Source organism: Orycteropus afer, unplaced genomic scaffold (genome assembly GCF_000298275.1).
Source record: "Orycteropus afer afer isolate SDZICR_OR568_19922 unplaced genomic scaffold, OryAfe1.0 scaffold00027, whole genome shotgun sequence".
NCBI lineage: Eukaryota > Metazoa > Chordata > Mammalia > Tubulidentata > Orycteropodidae > Orycteropus > Orycteropus afer.
The window spans coordinates 12,169,559-12,192,515 of record NW_006921614.1 but is presented as its reverse complement, the minus strand read 5'-3'; the positions used below and the strand labels follow the sequence as shown (position 1 = coordinate 12,192,515).

Genomic DNA, 22,957 nt, shown 5'->3' with positions numbered 1-22,957 from the left:
TGACTGCAAACCAGAAGGCTGGCAGTTCAAACCCACCAGCCACTCCTCGGAAGGAAGGTTGGGCAATCTACTTCTGTAGTGATACTGCCTCAGCAACCTAAGGAGGGGTCGCTATGAGTCCTGGACTCAACAGCACACAACAACAATAGGCTTAAAGATATGGGTAAGTCCAGAATGGAGAAGGGTTAACCCTATCAATCATTTACAACTTTAATCTCTTAGCTAAGATTAGTTGCCCATATGTTCACTTTGGAGAGTTGGAATAGAAAAAGGGCATTTTGAGAAAGAGAGCATTTTAGGGGACTCAGGGAACATTCTTAGAAGATGCTGAATAGTCTGAGATGATATGATGCTAGAGCAAGAGAGATTCTGGAAGTGATAAAGGAAGACAAGAGAAGTCCACATCTACCTTGGTAGGCTGACAAATCAACTGGCCAGCCATATGCCACAGAAGACCATCATTTGTGAGGGCAAGTTTTAATTATGTTTTGCAGCCCTCCATACTTCTTGTTCTAAACAACAACAACAACAAAAAAAAAAAACCCAAATTCACTGCCATCGAGTCAATTCTGACTCATAGTGACCCTCATTGGGTTTTTCAGGTGGTAAATCTTTACAGAAGTAGATTGCCAAAATGGATTACAAATCTAAACACTCCTTCCACAGAATGGCTGGTGGGTTCAAACCACCAACCTTCTAATTAGCAAATGACTTAGGTACTATGCCACCAGAATTCCTTCTTCTTGTTCTAGACAGCTGAAATTAATGATTGGGAAATTAGAGATCATTTTATAATGTGTTACAGTAGTTGATTACCTGACTGCCCTCCCAGCCGCAGTGAGAACTCCTTGCAGAAAAGGATTCAAGGTAAATGCACATTTCAAAGCACACACTCCACCAGGAGGGAGCATTTGCATATATCATTTCATTTAGTGCTCACAGATCTTATGCAATAGGTACCATCTCCATCTTGGAAATTAGGTTTTACGAGGCTAAGCAGCTGCCTGAGATTATACAGTAGTAACATGATGGCATTGAAATTCAGATCCAGTTTTCCCACATGAAGTGTCTCTCCCTGCCCAGCTCCTTGTGTCTCCAGTGCATGCCAGTGCCTGGCACCAAGGAGAGTGCCAAAATACTCTGGTGAGTGGACAATGACTTCTTCCACCACTACCCAGTGTTTGATGTTAAACTGGCTATGAAACAATGGAAAAGCCACCTTTAAAATACATTAGAAAATGCTTTTGATAAAGGAAAAAAAAACTCATGTGACTGCTTTTACAAAACCTAATGGAATCCACCTGCTTGGCTGTTGTGCACAACTGCTCTTTAGATCACTGTAACTAAATGTAGGGAGAGCTTTAAGGAAAGCCACCTCCTGTGCCTTCTTACTGGGCTCAGTAATTTCAACAGCCATCATGATGGCTGCCTGATTCACACAGAATGTCGTAGGCCTTCAGTCTTCACACTGTTATTCTAATCAAAAACTTAACCTGCTTTAAAAGGAATGTGGCTCATTCTGGATGACACTCAAGTGCAGGTTCAAACATGCATACTTGCAGACTGCCCTGAGTGTTCACAAACACAGAACAATGTGAGAACCCTATGTTCAAAATGGTGGGGGATTTCTGCCTCTACTTTATTGCTCCATTTCAATAGTTTTAGACAGGAAGTGAGAAATTAGGCTGGCTGACTCTCCTTCTCTTCCTCATCCCTGTTGGGAAGCACTTCCCTAATTCCCTCCTGGGCCTAGTGAAGGGAACAAATGTCTTAGGAGCCTGCAGGGAATGCTCCCAGAGAATGTGCCTGGCTCAAGGAGCTATACATGAAGGCTCTGTATTTTTAGCTGTCAGCTGGGGTGATAAGCAGCTGGACAACCTGTCTCTTTTGGGGTTTTGTTCAAAACAAATACATTCCTCTAACTCCTGAACTGTCTGCCCTCACAAGACTGGCCCAAGTTGCAAAGGAAGGAAGGATGAGGAGTCCTTGTCCCATCAGGGTTCTCACACTGCTACAAGATATGCAGGAAGTCCTAGCCACCCAAAGCTTTTCTAAAGTGCCACAGTAGACAGAGGCAACTGGGGAGGACTCCATCAGGACAGGTGTGAAGTAATCCTTGGGCCATACTACAGAGCAAACTTCAAAGCTACCTCCAAGTGTGGCTCCTCCCTGCCCATGTGTATGACTGGTCCTTAAGAAACATTTCCCATCACCACCTCCTCTTCTAGGCCTGCTCAGCAGCCTTTGAAGGTGACTCACAGAAACTGTGGGGCTCTAATTCCCCAGAGCCATGTTCACAGTATCGAGATCCCTGCCCCTGAGAGATGGCTGTCCCCACCCCACCCACTGACATCCTGCCTGTCACTTCTGCCCACCCCCTGCACCACACCATCCCCTCAAAAAGGGAGAAAGAAGAACTCACTTAGATTATAAACAAGTCAAGCTTTCCACAGGCTGCTCTGATTCTGTCAATCACCTTTTAAATGTCAGAATTGTAAAGCAGTAAGGAGTAGGAAGGATACACAAAATTGGGAGTGTAATGTTCATTGTAGTTTTATGTATAACAGGCACAAACTGAAAGCAACTCAAGTCCCTTCAACAGCTGAATAAAGAAACAAGATGTGGTATATCCATACAAAGGTATACTACTCAGCAACAAAGAGAAAATGTCACTGATATATACAGTAATGTGGATGAATCTCAAAGATAGTGCTGGGTGAAACAAGCCAGACACAAAAGACTCATAATGTATGATTCCATTTACACGAAGTTCTAGAATAGGCAAAACTAAGACATGGGGTTAGAAATTAAAACAGTGGTTGCCTGTGTGGTGGGTGGGCTAGAGACTGGTATGAGGGAATTTATTAGGTGATGGAAATATTCTATATATTAATTTAGGTGATGGATGACAGGTGTATGGAGTCCTCGGGATGGTAAAAATGGTTAACATGCTTAGCTGCTAACAAAAAGATCTGAAAGACCTTGAAAGAAAGGCCTGGCAATCTACTTTCAAAAAAGCAGCTATTGGAAACTCTGTGGAGCACAGTTCTAGTCTGACACACATGGAGTCCCATGGATCAGAGTTGCCTTGATGGCATTTTTTTTTTTTTTTTAAATGGGTGTATACATGAGACAAAGAATCTCTGGTGGTATAGTGGTTAAAGTACTTGGCTGCTAACCAAAAGAAAGGTCAATGGTTCAAACCCACCAGCCTCTCTGTGGAAAAAAGATGAGGCCATCTGCTTCCATAAAGATTCACAGCCTTGGAAACCCTATAGGGGTTGCTATGAGTCAGAATAAACTTGATGGCAGCAAGTTTGAGTTTTTTGTTTGATACGTGAGACAAGGAGTCCCTGGGTGGCACAACAGCTAACACTGTTAACTGAGACTAGTGGCTACTCACTGGATAGTGCAGACACAGAACATTTCTAACATTGCAGAGGACTCACACCAGTCTGGGCTATTAGCCAAAAGGTTGGCTGCTTAAACCACACAGAGGTGCCTCTAAAGAAAGACCTGGCAATCTGCTTCCAAAAGGTCACAGCCTTGAAAGCTCTATGGAACATAGTTCTCTGACACACATGAGGTCACCATGAGTCAGAAATGATTTGACAACAACTGGCTTATACACAAATCAAAACTCATTAATCTCTGTCCACTTAAAATGGTTCATTTGACCTGGCAACTTATCCTAACTTGAATCCCCAAAGAAGTGGCAAAAACACCTGATGGCTTTGAGCTTCATGAGTTCTTCCCTTCAGGAGTCCTCTGGTGGGCAGACAGCAAGAGAGAAGGAGATCTGAGAAATTTGGACAATCCACTAACACAAGGACAAAACCTCAAATTGCTGGATCAACATCAAGGAGTCAAAAAAAAAGCCTTTGTTCATAATTTCCCTGCTGCTTATGGAGTCGACCTCTTGGTTAAGAGCTCAGAACAGAACTGTGAAGAATTCACATAGTTGCTATTTCAAGGCCTAAGATTCTTAGCAAGTGAGGGTATGAGTTGTATGTCCTTCAAAACAAGAGCAATACTATAACTGTGTAAGCATCAAACCCAAGTCCACAGTACTTTTCATGTACTTTTCTCCTCAGAACCCAGAGAGCGGAGTCCAACTCCATAATGGTCAAGAGTCAGGGGTGCTTGCTCACAGACAGCCAGTGCTGGAAGGCCCCTGCTTACAGGGACAGTGATTCAAGAAGAAGATTGGAGTTCAAGTCCTAACTCCACCACTTTGATTAGCCGTGTCAGTTCAGCCATGTTACTTTGACATCCCTGGGCCCTGAGTTCACACAGTAAGCCAGAGACAGTCCCATTTCCAGGAGAACTGATGTTAGGATAACACTGGACACGTGTAAAGCCCTCGGCACAAATGCCCTGCTCCACTCCTCCTGTGAAGGCTGCCTGCCAGATTAGAGAGGGCACTGCCTCCCACCTGGATCTTGGCCTCCCAGAGAAGGTCCAGCAGCTGTCTTCCTTCACTTGCAACTTCCTCATCTTACATTAAACAAAACAGGACAGAAAACCCTCTTCTTGCAAAACTGCTGTGAAGGGTAGAATTCTCCCTATCCTGGTGACACAGATCTTTTTCCTTCTTCCTACAGGGACTCCATCCCTGAAGACCTTTGCACCTTCCAGTCAGCTCCTCAGCTAATGCATACATCACCTACTCCTGGATGCGTGACAGAGGTGGAGGCCACAGTCTGCCACTTCCATAGCAACTTTGCCTTTGGGCAACCTGATTCTTCTGTCCCCTGCCTGAGACTGCAGGTCCCTGCATGAGGCCACATGCCTAGCCCCTGGCAAGGTGTCTGTTCAGAACACTAGGGAGTCAACACCCTTGACAATGGAGTCCATGGGGAAGCAGAGACCAGAGCTGCTGTGAGAAGCTATATGGCAACTCTAATGAGGTGAGAAGTAGGTGTGGAAGCCAAGGGCTCATGAAGTAAGAAGTAAAGCTTACAAAGCACCAAGGTGGCCCAGCTCACAGCCCTGTGCCTGATGGAGAGGAAGGGGGCATGACCTAAGCCATTCCTGGAGGGGTAGAAGTAAGCACTGCATATTCCTAATGGAAGAACAGGAAGAGGCAGAGAGGAAAGCATCTACCCTGACCTCAAAACCCATTGCTGTCAAGTCAATTCTGACTCATTACAACTGTATGTTGTTGTTATGTGCCGTCGAGTCGGCCCCGACTCATAGTGACCCCTCCTTGGGTTTCTGAGGCTGTATCACTACGGAAGTAGGATTGTCCAACCTTCCTTCCGAGGAGTGGCTGGTGGGTTTGAACCGCCAGCCATCTGGTTAGCAGGCAAGTGTCTTAGCCACTATGCTACCAGAGCTCAGGTCAGAGTAAAACTGCCCTATAGGGTTTCCAAGGCTGCAATCTTTATGGGAGCAGATCTTTCTACTGCACAGTGGCTGGTGGGTTTGAACTGCTGACCTTTCCATTAGCAGCTGAGCACTTAACCACTGCACCACCAGGGTTCCTCTACACTGGCCTAGCAGGTGAGAGTACCAGGCCAGGAATGACAGCAGGAAAAGAAAGTGTAAGTCAGCAGCCACCTAACTACTTCCCCTGAAATAACGAACAGTCAAGACATGATGCTCCTAAAACAGACTGGGTTTAGGGGTTGAGGACTATCAAATGTTTACACCAGCTACCTCTGTTGGGGTGCTAAAGGTGTCAATGTATTTATTTTATCATTATGCTTCTCAATATTTTCTACACTTGCTACAATGAGCACATGGTACTAATCAGAAAAAAAAAAAAAAAATGTCATTTATAAAAGATGTAATAACCAGGTTTGGATTTCTCTATACCCAGTGTCAAGCTGTTTGGACAGAAATGAAACATTTTGAACCCAAGGGCAGGGGTCACTCTGTTTGCCTGGAACACTTGGTCAATGGCATCAGCAGGCTTGGTACTAGGTCCACCCAAGGACAATGAGCAGGAGAGGAAAGGCAGGAGAAGGAAATAGAAGTTGTGGGGCCACAAGGTACAAAGAAGAGCTTACAAGAAGGTAAGTTCCTCACAATAGTCATAAGGCTCAAGTGTCTTGGAAAACTACTTTTGAAAGCAAATACCCCATTATTCCAAATGAATTTTTCCATCATGAAATCTGTGTATTTTCTTTAAAATGAATGAGGATATTAATAAAAAATGATTAAAAACAAAAAAACTATCAGAAAAAAAAAAATCAATCATTGTAACATCAATGTAATTTTGTTACATTTAAAAACAAATTAAAAGCCAGGTCAAGAACAAAACAAAACATGCTCTTTTTAAGTATCAAGTTTTACAAAAGTATATAATATCTACTATGAATCTGGTGGCATAGTGCCTAAGGCATTTGGCTGCTAACCAGAAGGCTGGTGGTTCAAACCTAACAGCTACTCCTCAGAAGGAAGACTGGGCAATCTACTTCCATATAGATACACCTCAGAAACCCAAGGAAGGGCTTCTTGGGTCCAAAATGTTTCATTTCTGCCAAACAGCTTAACACTGGGTATAGAGAAATCCAAACCTGGTTATTACATCCTTTTTATAAATGACGGGTTTTTTTTTTTTCATGTGCTCATGAAGCTATGAGTCAGAACCGACTCGACAGCAGTGAGTTTGGTGGGTATTTTTTATTTATTTATTTTTAATGGCTCTCAAAACGGAGGAAAAGACGAAAATGCAAAATGTGGCAGGGGCAGTGATCCTATTTCCCTACTCCCTCAGGCTCCACCTGTGTGCCATCGTGGACACTGTGGTCCCCCACCCACCTCCTTCTAGCTGTTAAACTAGTTAGTTGTGTCTATTTTATCTCCCATCTGAACTGATGCATTTGAATAGACACATTCCAATTGTGTGTTGGCTAAGAATACTGAATATTCTGTGGACTGCCTAAAGAATGAACAACTCAGTCTTAGAAGAAATACAATAAATATTCCTTAGAAGCAAGGATGGTGAGACTTTGGCTTACTTACTTTGGACATGTCATGAGGAAAGGCCAATCTCTAGAAAAGGACATGAGAGTTAATAAAGTAGAGGGTCAGAAAAACTAGGGAAACCCATAGTGAGACAGACTGACATAAGAGCCATGATTATGGACTCCAACATACCAGTGATCATGAAGATGACACAGGACTGTGCAATGTTTCATTTTGTTATATGCAATGTTGCCATCCACCACCTGCCTGTCTGTTGTGCTATAGTGACTTATGTGTTGAAGCTATGCCATCAGAATTTCAGTTACCAGCAGGGTCAACCATGGTGGACAGGTTTCAGTGGAACATCCAGACTAAGAGAGACCAGGAAATAGGACGTGGCAATCTACTTTCAAAAAAAAAGTGAAAAGTTATAGATAACAGCAGAAACTTGTCTGACTTAATGCCAGAAGATGGATCCCTCAGGTTAATGGGCTCAAGCATATTTACTATTGTGAGGATGGCACAGGACGGAGCAATATTTCATGCTGTTATACATAGGGTCTCTGTGAGTCTGAGCCAACTTGACGGCATGCACCTAACAGCAATGTCACCATGAATCAGAGCCTACTCAATGGCACTTAATAAAAACATTTTACCTCTGGCAGTTCTCACAACCATGTGGCCGAGGTCTTCATTATCAATACCAGACTCCTGCAATATTCATTTAGCTCCATCTTTGCACTAAACACCACCACCCTCTTATCGCTTGCCTTACAGTCAGTGCTGACTTCTGCAGTGTAAGAGCTGGTATTACCGAAGGAGCATGGATTTCGGGGCCAGGATGATGCATTTTAGAATCCTGATTTCACCAATTAGGAATTGTGTCCCTGGCTAGTTTCGTTTCTTTTCTTTCTTTCTTTCTTTTTTTTTGTATAGTCTAGTGTTTGGTGTTAATGGCAATGTGGTATTGTGGACACATTGGTTGGTTTCAGCATCTGTTGTCTATCTCTTATATGCACAGTTCCTGGCTAGCTTCTTAGCATAGAGCCTCAGTTTCCCTACCTGTTGAATGCTGATAACAGGATCTCTCTCACTGGGTTGCTGCCAGGTTGGAATGAGTGGGCTTATTTATAGCAGCTGGCTCATGGCCAGAGTATGAAGGCCTTTGGAAAACATATCCCATAATGTTGCTCAAAACTCTTCAGTGGTTCTCCATTACCTTCCAGGTAAAGTTTAGCTGCAGAAAGCATGGCCTGAGACCTAGCTAGCATCTATTCTCCCCAGCTCCTTTTCTCTCAGAATCCAACTTTGTGCTGGTATCCACCCATCCCACACTGGTACAGTGGAAGGGATCCCATTCCCAATCTGCACATGGCATCCCCTATGGACTGGCACAGGTCCAGAAGCAGGAATGGGGACTGTGGTGCAGAAAGCAGGACTTCACTCAGTGCTGGAAGAAGGTTGTCTGTCCCTTCCCTCCCATTCAGGAGGGGGTGGGGGAGCACAGAACCTGCTAGGATGGAAAGCCATCTTGCCCCTACCAGGAAATTAGCATTACCACAAGGTCAATGTTGAGTAAATACTGAATCACAGAAAGAACTGTGGATCCTGCCCATCTTGGAGCCCATCCTATTCCTGGACTTCCAGAAATATCATATATATTTCCATATAAAATGTTAGCATACTTGGCTGCTAACTGAAAGACTGAAGGGTCTAGCCAATCTAGAACCTAGGACAAAAGGCCTGGTGATCTACTTCTGAAAAGTCAGCCATTGAAAAGCCCATGGACACAGTTCTATAGTGACTTATGAGGTCACCACGGATCCAGGTGAACTCCATGACAATTGGAGTATGTGGTATTTGGAACACAGATTGATTTGAGGTTTTCTGCTATCTGTAGTAGACAGCATCCTAGCTGCTATCCCAAGCTTATTGTGGCATTCTCTCTTCTTGTTCGGGCTTGAACTGTGTCCTCCAAAAAATATGCTGTACCTATGAACATGATCTTCTTAGGAGCTAGGGCTTCTTCAGTTAGACCAGATGTGACCATTAACATGAGGCCATATCAGACACAGAGACACAGAGGGAAGATGGTCATGTGAAGTGTGTCTACAAGCCAAAGAATACCTGAGGCTACCAGAAGCCGGGTAAGACAAGAAAGGAGCTTCCTCTAAAGACTTCAGAAGGAGCATGGCCCTGCTGACATCTTGAACTCAGACTTCCAACCTCCAGAACCATGAGAAAGCTTCTTACTTTGGGGTAATTTGTTATGGCAGCCCTGGGAAACTAATACCAGTTACAGCTGAGATGATTATAACTCATGGTGACACTGTACGTCAGAGTAGGACTATGCTCCACGGAGTTTTCATTGACTGATTTTTCTGAAGTAGATCACCAGGCCTTTCTTCTGAGGTTCCTCTGAGTAGACTTGAACCTCCAACTTTTCAGTTAGCAGCCAAACGTGTTAACTGCACCATCTACAGGCTCTAGGAAACTGTTATACGTACTAATCAAAACAAATGCTTCCCCCGCCACTCCTTCATATCACAGGGTTTATATTCCAGTTATTCTCACCCCATACTCTGTCTTTCCCATCTCCATTCTTTGGTTCAGTGCTTCCTTTGCCCAGACTGCCTCATCTCTCCTATTAGGACAGTGGTGTTGTCAATGCGTGCACAACTCTTGGCTCTCCCCTACCCCTCTACCCACCTGCCCTCTGCAGCTCCTGATACAGTGCTTTGCACACAATAGCTCTCTATAAACATCTGAACATTATACACTGCCTGGTGTGATGCTTTCCATATATATATATATACACATGCATACATATATATATGTACACATATACATATATATATATATATATACATATATACATACACACACACACACACACATACATGTATATATTTTTAATACATTTTCCTACATATATTTCTATGATATGAGATAAGGCAAGTGTATTTGCTATCTAGAGTCAAACACATCACTGAGGCAAGATTGCTGTGTACTATTGATGACCGTCCCCCACCCCCGCTGCCTGTCCTGCCACCCCAGTTCTTAAGGAGAAATGGCCTTCTGGAGATTTAAAATTCTATTTTCAATATGGTAAATCAAGAGACTTTCAATTCCCTGGCTTGGTAATCTTCCTTCAAGATCAACCTTAGTTGCCAAAAATTGCTATTGAAAATGAGATTCATAATCAAGACTGTAGTTTTGCTTTCTTTATTGGTTCTCCCTTTAGTCACTTACATAAGCCTCTTTGTCAAAAAAGAACTATATCTATAAATGGGGAAACACAAGAAGTCAAATGAGAAATTAATTAGAGAAACCACTGCTCATTCTTAATCCACAATTCAGTTTAATTCTAACACATTATCAGCAGACACAATATTAAAAAAAAAAAAAGTTATCTTAATGACATCCATTTCTGAAAAGTTACTTCTTATGGGGCTTCCCAGAAAAATTTTAAAGATGCATCGTCAATGAAAGTAAAATAATAAAAAACCCTACTGTGGAACTCACCAGACACATAGCTCCACAACCTGCCACACTATGGAAAGGCCTCTTCGAAAACACATCAACTTCTTGTATTTCATCACTGCTCACAAGACAAGCTGTAGTCTGAACATCTTGACTTACTATGTGAAAATCTTCCTGACAGATTAAACACTCTATCCTGAAACAGAATATACAGCTAAGTCTCATTTTTTGCAGGCACTGAGGGCGCTTTGCTGGGTACCATGAATTTCAGGAACAACCCTCAGAAAAGCAAAATTCAGGGTCAACGAGTAGTACAGACAGAAGTAGCTGAGACCACTCCATGAAAGAAAGATCACATTGGGAGAAGGGTCACACAGCAGCCTCGGGGAGGGGTAGGACTTGATGAAGCGGAAGGAGCATCTGGCCAGCAGCACTGGCCAACACCAGCACATTTAACTTTTGGAGATGACATTACTGTGAGGTGCCTGGCCAAAGAACATGCAGGAACTGCTGCGCTTGGACTCCTTTATGGTCACTGCCTGTGCCAAGTAGGAAGTTAACTCATATCTGTTACCCAGAGAACATGAATTGTGCTTACATTTTGTCCTGGGGTACAGGGTTTGGCATCTGCATCTCTGCACAGGGGAGTTCTCATTTCCTACTGCCGGAAATACTATAAACCCATTTGCTGTCCAGTCAGTTCTGACTCATGGTAACCTCTGTGAGTAGAATTGCTCCATAGTGCTTTCAAGGGCCAATTTTTTAGAAATAGATTGGCAGGCCTTTCTTCTGAGGCACCTCAGGTGGACTTGAACGACCAACCTTTCCGTTGGCGGCCAAGCCCATTAAGCACCACCCAGGGATTCTATAAAACCACCTTAGTGGGAATTAAGTACAGAAAAGGCTAGTCAGAATTGAAGACATTTTGAAAACAAATACCTTTTGCTTTCAAATAAATGGTGCCTTTCATGTAATTAACCATTATTGTAAGAAGAGATTCAAAGATCCTACTTTAGGGAGCTTTGATAGCATAGTGCCTAAGGCATTTGACTGCTAACCAGAAGGCTGGTAGTTCAAACCCACCCACCACTCCTCAAAAGGAAGATTAGGTGATACTTCCGTAGTGATACCACCTTGGAAACCCAAGTAGGGGTCGCTATGAGACAGGTCCAACTTGATGGCACATAACAACAACAACTTTAAGAAGCAACTTATTCATTAGCAATATTCAGCATTATGTACACAAACACATAAGTATATAAGTAGCTAAGACCTTTTCTCAAAGTGTGCTTCCATAAGTAGCATAGCTAAACGTCCTTGCTGAAACATTGTTTATACTATTAGTGAGGCTAGCAAGTCCTTTCTTCACAGAGGGGAAGGAAACCTGGCTGAACTAATGCAACTGGCCACTTGATAGAATGTTCAGTGGATCCTTACCACCAAAAACCATGTGGATCTCTGAGGTGCAAACGTGTCAAACCCAGGCTGATTTTCCCTGCCCCACAATGTCTTGCCACCTGTTGGCCATGTTCATGAAATAAAACTAGCATTTATATTAACCTAAGCAGGGAGCTCTGGTAGCATAGTGGCTAAGGCACTTAGCTGCTAACCAGAAGGCTGGCGGTTCAAACCCACCAGCCACTCCTCGGAAGGAAGGTTGGGCAATCCTACTTCCGTAGTGATACTGCCTCGGAAACCCAAGGAGGGGTCGCTATGAGTCGGGTCTGACTCGACGGCACATAACAACAACAACAAGCCAGGGTTTCTCAACCTAGGCATTATTGACATTTTAGCTGGAATAGTTCTTTGTTGTAGGGGCTATCCTGTGCATTGTAGGATGTTCAGCAGCATCTCTGGTCTCCACTCATTAAATACCAGTAGCATCCCCTACCCCAGATGTGACAACCAAAAATGTGTCCAGACATTGCCAAGTAGGACGTTAAACCTGGGGTGGGGGAGTACATGTACCATGTGGCAATATCCAGCAAACTTTTTAAACAATGGGTGCCTGGTCCTGGTTCCAAAAAAAAATCTTATATAATTAGTCTGAGTAGAGCAAGGCCTAGGTATTCCAAAAATTCCCCAAGTGACTGAGTGCTCCAGGCCCTCACCCCCAACCCTCATTCAGACAGACCTGTTCAATGCTGTTCAATGTGGAGCTTTCATTCTAAGACAAGGCTCCATGACTTAAAGTTCTGAAAAATAGTAGTCTTAAAGATGTAATCTATTTCATAACCAAAGTCTCATTAGTTATTATTTTAGATAAACCACATCATCCTTCTTAGTCTTCAGTACCTCACTGAAATTTGACCTGAGGTCTGAGTTGACCTGTGCATGCTGTTCTCTTCATCCTATTCTTGCCATCCTAGCATCTGAATCATTCTACCTCACCCAGATGAGACCCACAGCATCTTAAACACTTCCCTTCATCATTCAAGAAAGGGCATATCTATAGGTCCTAGGTACTGTGGATTTATTTTAAAGTCAGGAAATGGGGTTAGGGAGGGGATAGAGGAACCAGGAGACAGAAAGTATTTAAGGAAGCTAATTGGCAAGATGAAGAGGTGGAAGCAAGATGGATTTTGGGCTGAGGGAACAGCATGTGCAAAGGCAGAGCCTTGTTTAAGAAACCAGGGGCTATGGGGGGTGCTATAGCAAGAGATGCAGGCAGAATCTAGGTCTTTAGAGACCTTGAACAGCTTCCAACCAGGTCCAACTTCATCCTAAATGCCACAGTGGCTCTGAAGTAGGGAAGTTGCACAGGGTTGCCTGGTCACAATATGGGACTTATCAGGACTGGGGCAGGGGATTGAATGAGATCAGAGGCTGGAACTTGAGGTCTGTCCAACAAGTGACTGAACACAGATCTAGGGCTGGGAGGAGACATCTACGTTGCAAGATACAGACCTGGGTCTTCAACGCTCAGGTAGCAGCTGAAGGTAGCCCTACTTACTGTGAGCTGGAACCCTAGTAAGAGGACTAGGAGAAGAACAGCTGTAGGGGTAGAAGGAAAGGTCAGAAGAAGACAGCACCATACACATCACAAGAAAGAGTAGATCAGGAAAGAAAGACTGGTGGTCAGTGTCAAAGCAACTTGAGATCAACTCACACAGCTGGACCCGACCCAGGAGGCCTGATGGTCTCCCTCTAGTGCAGGTACAGAAGAGGGATAGTGGAGATGCAGAGGGGAATAGGAGGGTGTGGGAAAGAGGGCTGGGAGGAGGCCTGATGGGGGTGGGCAGGCATACAGGTGTTGGAACACTGACACACAGGAGGGGAAAGAAGCAGCCATGAGATATAAAGACCATAGTTTGTGGTGTGAGTTGTTATGGTTTTTAAGAAAACAGAGGCACATATGTGTGCACATGCCACAGAGTGTCCAAAAGCTGAAACTGAAGCACAGAGAGAGGTCAGAGCAGTGCTAGAGGAGCCTGAGGGCACAGGTATGGGCAATGGACACACAGGTGGACACACCAGCCTCAGAACATACCCCTCCACTGAATCGTTGCCTTAAACCCTAAAATATCTCAGGCAGGGTAATCACTGAGACAAAGCCTCTGCCTCACCCTCCATCCAGTTCATCACCATGGCAGGCTGACTCATCTCCTTAGCATCCCTGAGGGTGTCTGCCTCTACTACCAGCATCTAGCTGACCATCATCACCTTCTGCTTGGCCTAGCTGGCCTTCCCTGGCCCACTTGGCACAATCCCAGCACCACCAGATCTCCACACTGCAGCTATAGCGGTTCATTCAAAATGTAAATTCTGACTAGTTCATACCCCGCACCTGCTTAATGCTCTATGGTGGCTTTCCTTTGTCCTGAAAAAGCAGGAAAACTTAACATGGCTTATTAGTCACCCTTCCCACCTCTGCATCCCCAGCTACACTGCCTCTTGTCAATTCCAACAATTCCCACTCCAGCACACCACAAGGCGCTTGCAAATGCTGTTCCCTCTCCCTGGAACACACATGCACACACACCTCTCTTTTGCCTTTTTCTCTACCCTAGTCAAACTTCAGATCTCATCTCAGATGGCAGTTTCTCTCACTGGCCAGTTGGTCTGGGTCATGTTCTTTGTTCTAGTCTTTCACTTCCCTTTCTTTCCACACAGTTAACTCTGTAATTAAAAGGTTATTATTGTGATTAATTGAAGTGTGCCTCCTTGATTAGTCTATAAGCTCTATGGAACCTGAACTATTTTCCCCTATCACTGTCTCCCCAACACTTAGACAAGCCGGAATAAATACTCATATTTCAGAAGGAAGGAGAGAGAGAAAGGAAGATTTTTAGAGGGGGAAGGGAGGAAAGGAGATGGAAGGTGGCCCAGAGTCACATTCAGTGGCGTGCTGACATTTGTTTAACAACCAGTTCGTGAAGAAAAAATAAAAACCTGATTTGTCATGTTGGCCAATTTCCATGCCGTAAATTCTCCCACCAGGGCTGATTTCAAGCTGTTAATGTGACATCACTGAAGTGAAGCTGGATAGAGATGTGCTGATTGGCTTAGAACCAGCAGCACCAAGCTCACCCTAGGACACCACTGGTTTGGGGTGATGCTAGGACTAACAAACATCCATATAACATGTCTTTAAACAGAACTGATTTCTGACTCAATTCTACCTTGGACTAAAGGCCAAAATGAATTAAGACTTTCAGAAAATGCTCAAGACAATGAAAAGACGTTTTGAAGCTAGTTCAAAACAAGAAATGAAGAAAAAAGAAGAAACACCCATGGCCTGAGGGAGAGTGTTATATCCTAAAGGGAGATGGAATGAGTTGTTTTCTATCAGCCAGAGCCACTGCCAAGTGGAGTGTTTAAGACACTGTTATGAGCAAATCCAACCCTGCATGAAACTTCTTATAGTTCAATAAAAGCAAAAAAGACTCCTGCAATATTACTATATGGAAGTAATGAAATTATAAAAACAGTAGAAAAGAAAGAATGAGATTTTGTCTAATATTCTAGGGATATGGAAGCCTTCAATCTAACACAAAACTCAGAATCCATTTTTTTTATTTAAAAAAGATTAATTTATTTGACTATATAAAAACAAAATATCCCTGCATAACAAGAACACCATAAACACTTACAAAACATCCAGAATGATTAATACACTCTCTATATAAAAGGTTCCTATAAATCAGTAAGGAGCTCTGATAGTGTAATGCCTAACGCACTTGACTACTGATCAGAAGGCTGGCGGTTCAAACCCACTAGCCACTCCTTGGAAGGAAGGTTGGGCAATCTACTTCCTTAGTGATACCACCTCAGAAACCCAAGGAGGGGTCACTATGAGTCGGTTCTGACTCAATGGCACATAACAACAACAACAAATCAGTAGGTGCTCTGGTTACTCAACAATTACATGCATGGCTATTAACTGAAAGGTTGCTGGTTTGAGCTCACCCAATGACTCTGCAAGGAGAAAGATTTGGTGATTTGCTCCTGGAAAGATTATACCCTTGAAAACTCTGGGGTAATTCTACTCTGTCACATGGGATCACTGAGTCAAAAATTGACTCAACAGCACCAAACAACAACATAAATCAATAAGAAAATAATGTCCCCTCCCTGCATGTAAAAGCAAAGAACATGAAGAAATAGTTTTAAAAAATGGCTTCAATTTCCCACATAATAAGAGCAATGCAAATTATAGCAATTACCAATCATAGTTTCTCACCTATCACACTAGCAAACACTTAAAAGTTTGTCAACTCCCAAGTTAGGGAGGGTATGGGGAACAGAAACTCACATTATTGGTAGATGTGTAAATTGGTAAGATCTCTATGGAGAGCATGGAGAGCATTTTGGGCACATCTATAAAACTAAAAATGCAGACTACTCCATCTTTAGGGCACTGAAACTATTCTGCATGACACTGTAATGGTGGATACATGACATTATGTATTTGTCAAAACCCACAGGATGGTACAACACAAAGAGTAATATAGACTATGACTTTATTAAATTGGTTAATCAGTTATAACAAATGCACCACAGTAATACAAGAAGCTAATAAAAGAAGAAACTATATACAAAGGGAGCCTGAGCATATGAGAACTCTCTGCACTTTCTGAAATATTCTTCTGTAAGCCTGAAACAGTTCTAAAGAAAAAAATCTATTTAAAAATAAAAATTCTGCCTAGCTTGACCCTTCCATTTCTAAAAATTTCTTGTACATGTGCATACATTCATGACAGCCAGGATCTCATTGCAATACTGTAGTAGGAAAGACTGGAAACAATCTAAATTCTCCATCAATAGGTGAATAGTTAAATAAACTATGGCCCAGCAGTACAATGGAATACTAGGCAGACATAAAAAGAACGACAGTCTCTCTATGTACTGATATGTCTTAATCTCCAGTACAAGAGTGAAAAAAAGGTCATAAAGCAGTATATATAGTATGTATGCTATTGTTTGTGGCAGAAAATACACAAATGAAAATGTACTTAGAATATTTCTGGAAAGATATATAGAAACTGGTAGCCAAGGTTGCTTATAAAGAGGGAAACTAAGGGGAGAAACAGGAAGAAATCTTCCTTTCACTGCATGCTTCCTGTACCATGTGAATGCACTGTCCATTACATCAATTTTTAAATATAGATATGCATAAAGATGTTCACTTTTATGTTACACATACTTAAAAAAAAAAAATACTCACTGCCATTGAGTCAATTCCAACTCATAGTGACCCCTCCTTGGACTTTCAAGGTGTTATCTCTATGGAAGTAGATAGCCCAGTCTTCCTTCTGAGGAGCGCCTGGTGGGTTTGAACTGCCAGCCTTCTGATTAGCAGTTGTTATGTGCCATTGTTATGTGTGTTGCTGTTGTTGTTATGTGCCATCGAGTCAGCCCCGACTCATAGTGACTCCTCCTTGGGTTTCTGAGGCAGTATCACTACGGAAGTAGGATTGCCCAACCTTCCTTCCGAGGAGTGGCTGGTGGGTTTGAACCGCCAGCTTTCTGGTTAGCAGTCAAGTGCTTTAGCCACTATGCTACCAGAGCTTCTTTATATATACTAGACACTGGGATAGCGTAAGGGTATTTAGTTCAGTATTAGGAAAAGAATTTAAGAAACTTTGATAAATCAGCAAGTCAGAATACCACACAAGTATCAAAAAATTTTCTGAAGACTTGTACAAATGTTTTTGATATGGTGTCAAGACAAATTAAAATGTGCATTCTGGAAGTATAAAACATGTATACTTGCAAAGCACCTTAAAGGTGAAAAATAATCATTAGGTTAAAAAACCCACTATCAATGTGTGTATTCCTACTCATAGTGACACCCATTGTGTTTTGAAGGCAGTAAATCTTTATAGAAGTAGATTGCCCAGTCTTCCTTCTGCAGAGTGGTTGGTGGGTTTGAACCACCAACATTCTGGTTAGTAGTCAAATGCCTTAGGCACTATACCACCAAAGCTCCTTAATCATTAGGTTAGGTTAGGATAGTAGAATTATGGGTGATTTTTTTTTTTCCCCTAAATGGTGCTACTACAATGATACTGCAATTATTTTTAATCCTAATCAAATTGTACTGAGTCACTTTTAAATAACATTTAGTCTTGAGTTTCAGAAAAATGATACAAATTACTTTCCCAGGATATTTAAACAATTTTCTGGTGTACTTACATGATAAAAGTCAGTGATCTTTGAAAATTTATGGAGAGTAAAAGAAATATCAGAAGACTGATGGAAACAGATAAACATCTCAAACTTTAAATATGGGAAAGAGATGGCATTGGAAATTTTAGCTGACATCAATTATTGGCCATGTTCTGGGGATGATTCAAAGATGTGATGAGCATTAGAAACTAATAAGGATTCATTCAGAATAATGCAGGATTAATTATGCAAACAGGAGTTCTTGTGGCACAGTGGTTAAAGCATTTGGCTGCTAACTAAAAGTCAATGGTTTCAACGTACCAGCTACACTTCTGGAGAAAGATGAGGCAGTCTGCTTCTGTAAAGATTTACAACCTTGGAAACCTTCTTGGGCAGTTCTATTCTGTTCAATAGTGTTGCTAAGAATTGGAATCGAATTGATGGCAATGAATAATTGTACAATTTTTTTTGAGAAATGATTGCAGATCAGTGGAATTATTTTTTGGATTATGTTGGGTAAAATCTCAAGAGTGTCTGAGAATCTGGGCTGTGTAAGAAATCCTGGTATGTGGTGGGAATCAAGTAAGCAGGGCTCCTGCCTGGTGTCCTTAGCTCCCCCAGAGCTGTTCTGTGTGTGACTCTCTGTAGGAATTTGTTCTTTTTAGGAAGGCACTAACAATATCTGTCAACATAGCTTGACAAAATGTAAAATGTGGACCTATAAAAATCATTAGGACACTGAACACCATGTTCCTGTGTAGAACACCTGCACACAAAAATGCCTGTGAACTGACTCAACCATCAACATATCGCTCAGGGGTAAGATGATCTTGCATTATTCAACATCCTTAATCAAAGGAAATAATGTATGTGAAATTTTCTGAAAACTATAAAGGGCTGTATGTTTACAATTTTTGAAGGCATTGCATTAGACAGTCATGCAAATTCTATAAGAGGTAACAAATACCAATGACCAAAGCAAAAATAACGAGCCTAATAGGAGAGATCTAATAACCCAAAAGTATTAAGATGAAACCTAAATTGTGTGATACACTACATAAGCAGAGACTGAGAGAGCCATGACTTGACAGAAATCACAAGAAAAGGACATGGTAGTTTTTGGTGACCCTGGTCTCAAGATGAATCATCATGTCTTGACTTCTAAAAACCTTAATGTAGTTAACTGTAGGCTTCATTAATGGAAACATAGTGTCCATTTATCCTCTCCTTTGGCTGGACCACAGAGGGCATGCCTACTTTCTGGGTGCCATGTTTAAGTAAAATACATGCCAAACAGAGCAATCAATATGGCAAATTTTGTCAAGTACGGAATGGATGGAGTGGCTAGAAACTTTTCAGCTAGGAAGGAAAGAAACTACTTTGTTATCCTCAAATATTTAAAAAATGTTATCAAATGGAGGGAAAAGAATCATTCTGAGAAGTGAGCTACACAAATAGGCATGAGATAGCCTGAGGTATAGTCATGAAAAAATATGCCTCTTCGCAAGGAAGAACCAGAATGGAATGGGCTGCCTAGCAAAGTGAGTGGAAGTCTTCCTACCAGGGACAGATAAACACAGTCCAGGGACATCACTCAGGAGGAGATGGAGGCCTGTAAGCCCTAAGATGCCTTGAACTATAAAAACCTGTGGTTCCAACTGGCTTGGAGGTTTCACATTTGTAGGTGCTATTGTAATGAGGAAGAGCACAAGATTTGTGCCTGTCAGTTCTTCTGTCCCCCTTCTCCATGGAGCAGTGTACAAGTATATCCTGAAGGAGTTCTAAGGATTTAGACAATACATTAGGATGATTTGCAAGTAGGGATGATTGTGGTAGGAGCAAGCTAAGAGAATACAAAAGGCAATTTCTCAAACTCTGAACTTCCATACATTGCCAAAGGGGAAAAACCTTCCACATCTGCTTCTACTTTACAAATAAAGCTGACAGGCCTCTGACTCTTCGAATTCCCACTTAGACCACATTATACATTCCACATTTATCCATCTGATAGAGTATTTGAGTATGCACACCTAGTCTGCCTTAGGACATTTGTTATGAAAGAAAACATTGTGGAAGGACAGTCTTTATTTAGATCTTATTTATCCATGAAAATCAATATATTCTTTCTAGTCTATCTAAGAAGAAAATGGGTCTCTTATTGTTGTTCCAAGGTCTTCACCTCCCAGTCTTGCCTTGTCAGCTATACTTAATTGTAACGTGTCTATCAAAACACCTTGAAAAACATGCTACATGCATAAGTGCTGTCTTTGACCTCTCAGCTGTTAATTTAGAAAAACTGTTCAGCTCTCCAATAAAACTCCTGTTTTCCAATAAAACTTCTGTTTTCAAGAACTATTTAGTTCTCTCCTCATACCATCCATGGTAGAGTAAACAGCTATTTCCTGCGTACCTACCTTCCAAATTCACCTCTCCTTTGATTTCAAGACAGAGTACCCTCTCCATACACTCTGTTACCTAATACCTTCCTTTACTCTAAAAAAGAACTTAAAGAACTGGAAAATGTTGCTGAATCCCTAGTTTGACAGAGATATATAGAAATAGATGTATAGAAATAAATCCCTGTGGTCACTGTTCTTAATTTTTCTATGCTGATAGTAAACAAAAAAAAAAAAAAAGAGTATTCCTCTCCACTGATGGGAAATACAGTCAAAGAAACCTTTGGAAAGGAGAGGCTAGGGGGCAGGGTGAGAGATAAAGGTGAACCAAGCTGGAACAATCTTGCCCATTAACTTGAAGGCAGCAGGGAAAGTAAATGTAGACAGTTCCCACAGGAGAGATCATTTCTTGCCAGGTTGGTACAAGATTAAAACAATGGCAATGATGATGTAAGTGTTTCATCTTACACGTCCACGAGCTACACCTATTTACTAACATATTTTGGGGAGATAATACATACACACTGGCCATCATAAACAGTCAAATTTCTTTCTCACGTTTAGACATAGGGGTTAAAAGTCTGCCCAGAATGGGGACCGGGGGGTGGGGCGTACATTGACTTTGAAATGTTTGCTAACCATTTTAAAAACAAAAGACGGAAAAATCACAAATTGCTCAGCTAGTGTGAATTATTTCATATTTTGTGGACACCAGGCAGAATCAACTCCATGGCAGTGGATTTGGTTTGGTTTTGGGGAAGCTATTGATGTGTTGGTATTTGTTTTTTAACTGCCCTCTCCCCACTTTTCTGCCCACATATCCCTGCTCTCATACAGCACTATGCTACATGGCACAGACAATTGTAGTACCTCCGCCAAAGGGTCACATGGGACTTAGCAAACTGGATGCCCAGCTGAAGCTCACCAGGTTCTCTGCCCCAGACAAAAGTGGCTGCTCTGTAAAAGCAGCAGGGGCCCCAGAACACCAAACTGACATATCTTTAAGGCCTTCCAACATTCTAGGGATGCTTGCTAAAGAAAGCATTTATGAGAACACTAAGGGGGCAAAGTCTAGAGCCAAATAGGCCAGTCTTTGGAGAGAAGCGAGTTTGGCAGGGGGAAGAGAGTTTCAAAGACTCTTAGCTTCTCTGGCTATAACCAGGTGTTTTAGTCCCCTTCCAAAGTAGAAGGTGACGGTGAGGTTTACCAAATAAAAAGACATCTGGGGATAGGACATTCTTCTAGTGAATGGGTACTTCCTTGTGGGAGACATAGGGGAGCTCAGCCAGGCGGGACAGAATGCTGGTTCTAGCTCCAGCAACTAGGGCAGACTTTGAAAAACGGAGCCATCCAAAGCTGTTGGTGACAGCAAGGCCGGCAACCTCTCCCTCTGCCTGAATGAGGGTGACAGCCCCCAGGGTGGAGGAAGTGTGCCCAGTTTTTATTGGGGCGTTGTATTTTTTTCATAAGTGCACTGGGACAGGAATTTTGATGCACACTAAGGAAAGCTATGGTGCCCTTTAGAGTCCAGGTGCAATGTCACCGCAGAAGCCCTCGCTTCACATTCAAATAAATGCACCTTGATTTGGAGGATGAGAAGGGAATTAAGTAAGTGTGGAATGTATGGACTCACAAACTAGTATCACTTGGGGGACTTGGATGCTTCCTCTTGTCCCCATTGGCTTTGGTTTCGCCCTCGGTCTGCATGTAGGGACGAAGAGAAGGGAAGAAGTGTCTGGCCCCCACGCGTGGTGGGTTCTTGATGAGAGCAAGAGCTCACGCGGAGGCTGCGGGACAGGACGATCGCGATCCTTACCTTGCTTACCACGTTCTGAACAAGCCCGGTGCGGATGCCGTAATCCCACGCGTGGCAGTCGCAATTTGAGGCATTGTCCCCCTTGTCCGGAGGGGACGGCAAGGGTGGCATGTCGCCCCCCTCTGCATCGCTGCTGTTGCTTCGGTTGCTTGCAGCCCCCCAGGCGGCAGTGGAGGTGGTGGTGGCCGGAGGGCCGCTCCAGTTTCCCATGTCGCCGGCGCCCCAGCGGTCCGTGACAGCGACCCCTTTGCCCGCCCCGCGACACCAGAAGTTCGGCTGGTCCAGGAGGAAAGAGTCCGAGAACTGGCTGAAGCCAATGAAAAGCGCCGGGATCCAGGTGAGCAGTACGAGGGTCCTCTGGTAGCCCCCGCCCAGTCCCCCGAGGAAAGGCAGCACCGACCCGTCATAGTCCAGCAACAGGGTGCTCGGCGCCGACGCGGACCCGCAGCAGCCCGAGTGCGGGCCGCCCGCGGCCAAGGCCGCAGGTAGCGGAGGCAGCGACTGGATCTCCCCGTCGCTGGGACCAGAGCGCCCACCGAGAGGCGAGGAGGCCGCTGCGTCCCCGGGCGGAAGGGAGCCGTTCTCCTCGGCCGGAGGTTGGTGCCTCCCGGGCCCGCCGCTCGCCGCCTCGCGTCGCCTGTCTATCGCCATGGCCCGGGCCCGCGGCGCCGAGAGGGGCGCATAGAGGGCGGCGGAGCCCAGGGCAGAGCGCGGCGCGCCGGGTGCGCCTGCAACC

General features: G+C 43.3%; 1 protein-coding gene across 1 annotated transcript in view; it reads right to left on the bottom strand.

Moving 5' to 3' along the window:
* SLC22A23 (solute carrier family 22 member 23) overlaps positions 1 to 22,872 on the bottom strand; it is a 270,373-nt gene extending 247,501 nt beyond the window's left edge. Inside the window, exon 1 of the mRNA XM_007935358.2 lies at positions 22,222 to 22,872. Coding sequence (XP_007933549.1) covers positions 22,222 to 22,872 — 651 coding nt within the window. The remainder of the gene's footprint in view (positions 1 to 22,221) is intronic.
* Between the last annotated feature and the right edge of the window lie 85 nt (positions 22,873 to 22,957).